Source organism: Vicia villosa, linkage group LG7 (assembly GCF_029867415.1).
Source record: "Vicia villosa cultivar HV-30 ecotype Madison, WI linkage group LG7, Vvil1.0, whole genome shotgun sequence".
In the NCBI taxonomy this organism is placed as follows: Eukaryota; Viridiplantae; Streptophyta; class Magnoliopsida; order Fabales; family Fabaceae; genus Vicia; species Vicia villosa.
In genome coordinates this window covers 107,253,184-107,260,775 of record NC_081186.1, presented here as the reverse complement: position 1 = coordinate 107,260,775, position 7,592 = coordinate 107,253,184, and the positions used below count along the sequence as shown (strand labels likewise).

General features: G+C 31.6%; 1 protein-coding gene across 1 annotated transcript; it reads left to right on the top strand.

Moving 5' to 3' along the window:
- Positions 1-6,780: 6,780 nt before the first annotated feature.
- LOC131619955 (uncharacterized) lies at positions 6,781-7,248 on the top strand. The gene is made up of 2 exons (XM_058890993.1): positions 6,781-6,834; positions 6,928-7,248. The coding sequence occupies exons 1-2, from the start codon at positions 6,781-6,783 to the stop codon at positions 7,246-7,248; spliced, it is 375 nt and encodes a 124-aa protein (XP_058746976.1).
- The last annotated feature ends 344 nt before the right edge of the window (positions 7,249-7,592 follow it).

Sequence of the window (7,592 nt, the reverse complement as noted above, 5' to 3'; positions counted from 1 at the left end):
CAGAAGATGGTCGAAGCAGAATCAGAACATGGGTCTATGGAAGCATCAGAAGAACAAGAGAACAGAAGCACTGAAGTTCTGATGGTATCACGCTCAGAAGCACTTCAAGGTCAGAAGATCAGAAGATGCTTTGCACCAAGCTGTTTGACTCTGATGATATTCAAACGTTGTATTCACAAACATCAGATCAGAAGGAAGTACAAGTGGCAAGCTACGCTGACTGACAAAAGGAACGTTAAAAGCTATTATAGGCTACGTCAGTAGACACAGCGTGAACAAGGCTCGAGGTAGTTGACAAAAGCGTATAACATTAAATGCGATGCTGTACGGAACACGCAAAGCATTAAATGCACTCAACGATCATCTTCTCCAACGCCTATAAATATGAAGTTCTGATGAGAAGCAAGGTTAACGATTCTGCACCAAAACAACTCATATTAACTTGCTGAAACGCTGTTCAAATTCAAAGCTCAGAATCTTCATCTTCATCAAAGCTCACTATATTGCTGTTGTAATATATTAGTGAGATTAAGCTTAAACGTTAAGAGAAATATCACAGTTTGTGATTATAGCTTTTAAGAAGCAATTGTAATACTCTTAGAATTGATTACATTAAGTTGTAAGGAACTAGAGTGATCGTGTGGATCAGAATACTCTAGGAAGTCTTAGAATTTATCTAAGCAGGTTGTAACTAGAGTGATCGTGTGGATCAGTATACTCTAGAAAGTCTTAGAGGGTATCTAAGCAGTTGTTCCTGGAGTGATCAGTGTGTGATCAGAAGACTCTGGAAGACTTAGTTGCTGACTAAGTGGAAAACCATTGTAATCCGTGCGATTAGTGGATTAAATCCTCAGTTGAGGTAAATCATCTCTGCGGGGGTGGACTGGAGTAGTTTAGTTAACAACGAACCAGGATAAAAATAACTGTGCAATTTATTTTTATCTGTCAAGTTTTTAAAGCTACACTTATTCAAACCCCCCCCCCCCCCCTTTCTAAGTGTTTTTCTATCCTTCAGTGTTGATCAAAATGAAGCCTAAAGATCACCTGGTGGAGTGATTAAGTGGATGTGCTTTAATATTAAGTTGTGATTATTCAAGTTGTGGTTATCAAGATTTTCTATGCTTGGAGATCAAGTTATTTTTACATATTTATGGATACAACACCTTATGTCAAGCAGTGTTCGATGAAGTCAGCAAAGATCTCTGATAAAGGAGTTTGTTTAATGATAAAGGTTATCACGAAGAGTCATCTCAAGCCTCATCATAAGAAGATGAAATGTTCCAATTAAGTTCTAAAGTCAAATATGATATGACAAGGAACCAAAAGCTTCATATTTGTGAAAGGGAGGAAGTGTGAAAGTTCGACTTTCTATGTTGAATGATTAGTGTCTGTAAAGGTATAAGACAAACTCTCGACTTTACTAAGGTAAATCACACACACAAACTTTAAACCCTTTTAAAAACCTATCTTCTTTTATGAAATCACCTAAAAATGTTTTAAAAGCCTACAAAATTGATTAAGGAACTATCCAATCAATTAAAAACATGTTTTACAAAGGGATAATCGATTATTCCTCTTAGATAGTCGATTATTTCACTTTGTAATGCTTGAAATTGATTGGAGAAATCTCTTAATGGTTGTTAACGATTATAAAATCAAAACTTTCCATTTTGGGTGCCATAATTGATTATGCACTTGTGATAGTTGATTATCAGCATTATAAAGCCCATAAAGCCCATAAAGTCCAACATTATAAAGCCCATAAAGCCCATGGACTGTTTTATACTTTAATACTTCTTAGATTCACTATGTATCAAAATAGTTAAGAGTCTAAGTGATTTGTGTAGTTAGAGAATTTCTCTGTTGACCTATATACCTTCTTAGGAATCTTTGGCGAAATTCTTTTTTTGCCCCCAGAATTCGGAGATGCATCCCCGAACGCACCAAATTCATAATTTTTGATGTCTTCGGATATGCATATCCGAAATATCCCAATTTTTTGAATTTTTGGTGTTGAGATTTTTCGGACATGCATATCCGAAATAACTCAATATTTATTAAAAAATTAAAATTAAGGTGAATCAATACAATTAATAGTATAATTAATTGTATTAATCAAAATATATAATTAAATATATGTCATTATAATCAAGATATAATAATAATATCAATCTATTAAATATTTAAATCAACACATTATTTTCTTATAAAATTAATTAAAGAAAAAAAAGTTAATATAAATTATATTAAAAATTATAATGTTAATAGGAGGATATATTAATTATAATGCATAATGTTATAGTCATTTAAAAAGTGATTATTTTTATAATTTAAAAAAATTTATGACAAATAAATTATTACAAAATTAAAATTTTATTCAATCTCTTTAATCCTTATTTATAACAATTTGTATTTAAGTTATTCTTTATTAATAATAACTTACTTTAATTATATTATAACTATATTATAAATAAATATCTTCTTAAAATAAAATAAAAAGAAATTTGGGATATTGGTTAATTCGGAGATGCATATATCCGAACTAACCTATATCCCAAATTTGTCAATTTCTTTGGGGTTTTTTCGGATATGCATATCCGAAAAAACCTCTGACATTTTAAATCTAACGTTTAAATAAAAAAAAACGTTTGAAGAAGGTGTTTTCGAATATGCATATTCGAAAAATCTTTAAAATGTAAATATATGTGTTCGGATATGCATATTCGAAGAGTATTTTAGGGTTTTCAATGATGTTTTTCACCCTGTTCTGGACCGGCCCAACCCAATCAATTGGGCATTTCCGCCTTCGACCCAATACGCTTCAGAAAGCACGTGGTGGTTTCCATCCAATCAGACTGGGCAAACGTGCCAAGTAACCGACCACGAGGACCCCTCGTGCTCGGTAAACAACCAGTCCACACGTCTCTTGAATATCCGCCCTAAAAGGAGGCGTCCAATCCGTTCCAAACATCCTATAAATAGCCCTCTACATACAAAGGGCAAGGTAATCTTTTTCTTACCACTAAAACCCCATTACATTGTTGTACCTTGTGGAATACGTACTTACTTTGACATTGGAGTGCCTTGCAGGTACAACACCTTTTTCTCCATATTTGTCATCCCGAACTTCAAGCCTTCATTGTTGCCGGCCATCTGATCTGCTCGGTAAGATCACACCCTATATAAATGCAATGAGAAATTCTCGTGTAGTTATATGAGTCTAAGGAACCCAACATAATCGATACGAAAAATAGATTAGAACCTTAAACCTATTTATTCAAAAAAGAATCGATACGAGAAATGAACTAGAGCCTTGAGGCATCACAACCAGTGACATAAATATTAGATTATAAATTCAAATAAGACATTTTGTAACTTCATAAATAAATAAATATAAATATAATGTTGGGCGACAATATAATACATATTTACCATTAAATTTTTTGTCAAAGAATTGCATTTAAAAATTTAGTTTATAATTAATAAATATACAAATAGATATACTTTTGTCACACAAAAACACAAACTTATAGATAATTATAATGTTTGTTTATGTTTTTGTTCAAAATAATACATTTTATTTTCTAATTTTTATTCATATCTGATTTTTAAAATTTAGAAATATAAACTTCCATTCTTAAACTTTTCTCAATTGAATTTGACTTATTTCTAATGATTTGTTAACTTAATACTGAACATGAACTTATAAGACATAAAATAGCATGAAAATAAGTATGTGGATTAACTATTTATTATTTTGTTTTCCATATAATTAAAATATTATTTTAAAATATTAGCTTTCTTAAAAAATAGGTAATGTCACATTATTGAATGTTATTGTTTAGGCAGATTATCATTTGACATGATACATCAACAAAAATATTTAAAGAGTTAAAAGGTAGTGCACTGCCAGTGTAAAATAATTTTACACTGTCATCCAATAGAAAATCATAAATGTGCCATGTCATTAAGTTTTTTTTTAATAAAAAAATGGTTTAATTGAATACATGGGTGGTGATTGGTTGACAGTGTAAAAATATTTTACACTGTCAGTGCATCACCCCTTTTTTCATATTTAAAAATTAGTGGTAATCTAGAGAGTATAATTTAAAATCATGTGTGAAAATTATAAATAAACCAATAATATATATTTACATTTTTAATTAAAAAACCCAATATTTTTTTGGGAGGGAAAAATCAATACTTAAATTCGACACAAAATGCGGTTTCATTTTAAAAGCTCAATTCTAACTGATAAAATTTTAGTTCTTGACAGATTCGGTTGAATCGGATTATCGAATAAATCGGGTGAATTTAATCGATTTAATAATTATTAAACTAAATCCATAAAAATTATTTTTGATTTAAAAATCAGTAACATTTATTTTTAATTTAAAAAAATCAAAATTTTAGAATAGCATTATACTGTTATTATTTAAAATTTAATTGGAATACACTGACGGTGTAAAGAAGTTTTACAACGTCAGTGAATCACAACCGTTAATCTATTGGCAGTGTTTGACTTTTATTTTATTTTTTTTAAAAGTAATATAATTGAGTGGTTGTGATGCATTGATAGTGTAAAAAGTTTTACACTGACAGTGCATAGCAATTAAACTCTATTATTTATTGAAAAAAAATTATTAATAGATAATAATATTTTCAATATTATTTGACATTAATTTGATCATTGTCATACTTTAAACCACAAAGTAAATATAACAATCAAAATTTTGTATTGCATTTTTTATTTATTCTTGTGAATAAACAATATCATTATTATGAAAATAATAATATCATAACTACATTATTGAACTCCATTTTTAAAAGTGATTAATAGTGATAATAAAAAAAAATTAAATAGTAGTTGAATCGGTCGGGTTCCGTTTTTCGACGGATCTAAACTAATCATTTGAGTCCGGCCGAATTAACCCGACATCCGATCCAATCTAAATCATTTGCACAAAAATTACCATGATTCGATCCGTTTAAGTCGATTGGGTGAAATTTATCCACCCTCTTAAGACTATGAACAATGGTTTATAAATTCAACACTCTCCTTTTTCATTTTTTATACTACACATCATCTTCTCTTTCTTCCACCTAATATTTCAAAAAACATTCAATTTATACTCACTACAATGATTTTGTTTAATAAAAGTCAACATCCTATTCCACCACCATTCACAACACACTAAAAAAATTTATACATTCAAAACAACCAATAAAATTTTACAAAGTATTTTGTGGACCTCACTCTTTCCACATTCAACATGTTGAAAATTTTCAACACCAATTAATACACCTCACTTTAAACACTCTATTAATTAACACCCTCATTGCAAAGATTCAACTATTGAATTTGTTTTTCAACACCCCATTTTACATAGCCTGGAATGTTAGGCAGGAACGTGAAGGAGCGGTGTTGCGTGCCGACGTTAAGAAACGCGTATGGGGGGCCACTTGAAGCCTGTGAATCACGTTTCTTTATGACTCATGTCGTGATCCTCTCCTCTCTGCAAGAATCAACCATGTGATATGCAACTGTGCGAATTTTCCTCTCAATCTTTATTGGCTACCGTACAAATATCCCTTTCATTTTTCACTATTTTTGCAGTACAAATTTTCCTATCATTTAATTGTCATTGCTAGAGATATAATGTTAAAATGGATTTGAATATTTCCTAAAAGTTCACTCACATGATAAGATTTGCCAAACACTTTTATACATCGATTCAACACAATGTGAGACTCTAAGAAAATAAATATAACTTCAATACCCACCTCACGTTTAGTGTGGGACCAAATCTAATTCATAGCATGGGACCAAGTCTAATTCATATTCATTGAGCAAATTTTTGAAATGAGATTCAAATTCATTTAATATGGTATTAGAATCCGCTAAGGATTACAATATGAAAAATAGACTTAGGCCTATATTAGATGTGAGAGTTATTATTTTATAAATGTGTTTAAGCATCTTTGTCATTTAAGATATCTTTTCGAATAGATCCAAACACATTTAACATAGTAGAGATATATTAAAAACCGTAATGTTTGATGTTTCTTTAGAGTCTCATATTGTTTAGATTTATTGGTCGTTGAGTGAATTCACGTGTCTTGTCAATCTCCTTGTAACTTATTTGTCGTTGTCTTTGGACCAACCAACTTTTATCTTTGCATTGTTTCATTCTTATTAAATTAGTTTCACATCGGGTTTGACTGGATTTATGGCTGAGTCCGATTTTGGTTTGTAAAATTAGTTTGAATAATTATTAGGTTTGAGTTTTGGTTACATATAACTCCACATAATTTACTCTTTGTACATCCTTTATTATAAACTTATGTTTAGTTTTAAATCTGAAACATTTAAATTTATGTTATCTTTAGTTTTTTGTACATCTCTCCGGCAAGGTTGTCTCAAATAATTTGGAGTTTTAGGTGTTTGGAATTCAAGTGTTTTAGTTATGAGATAGTTAAGTGAACTTGTATTTTTTTGGAGTTCCGCAGCTTTAATATAATTTTTGACGAAGACATTTAATTTGAGAAAAATGTGACATCCTTTTTGAGAAAAATACTCTGATTACTTTATAAGTTGTTTGTTGGGGTTTTAGGGTGTTATATAATTGGTATCATAACAGGTCGGTTCATTCGGCCTAAGTTGTGAACTTGTTTGTACCTTGATGTATGATATGTGTGTGAGCAAAATTAGTGCTTAGCAATAATTTGCTATACTATTTGCAGTTGGTTAACTTGTTTCTCCTGATTGTGCAGAAAGAAATGGCTGGAAGGAATGATTGTGCGATTGCTGATGCTCTAGGAGCGATGACTCAGGTGATGACACAAGCGAATGCAGCTTTGCAGGCGAATCATAATAACAACTAGAATGGTTGAGCTGATTAGTATCATGGGCTAGGAAAGTTTCAGAGGAACAATCTGCCTACTTTCAAGGGAAAGTACGATCCTGAAGGTTCCCAGACTTGGCTTCTGGAGATTGAGAAGTTTTCCAGAGTTATGGCATGCACTGATGAGCATAAGGTGCTTTTCGGGACACACATAATGTCTGGGGAGGCTGTGTATTGGGGGGAGAATACTTGCCAAAGGTTGGAAGCTGCAGGTACAATGTTTACTTGGGTGAATTTCAAAATTGAGTTTCTGGAGAAGTATTTTCCAGGTGATGTTTGCAGTCGGAAAGAGATTGAGCTATTGGAGCTGAAGCAAGGAAATATGGATGTAGTTGATTATTAGTCTAAGTTTGAGAAGCTGTCATGATTTTGTCCTCACTGTAATGGTATGGATGTTGAGGGTTCTAATTGCGTGAAGTTTGAGTGTTGATTATGTTATGAGATCAAGCAGTTCATCGGCTATTAGGAGATTCGTCGTTTCTTTGTGCTGGTGAACAAATGAAAAATTTATGATGAGGATGTAGAGCCAGATCTGCTCACTACAAGAGTGTGAGTGAGAAGAAGAATGAGAATCATAATCATGGTAAATCGTATGTGACTCCAGTTGATGAGGGAAAACAGAAGTCCCAACAGAAGCCCGCAGGCGAGAGTGAAACAAGTATGGGAGACATTTTTGTGTCTCTAAGA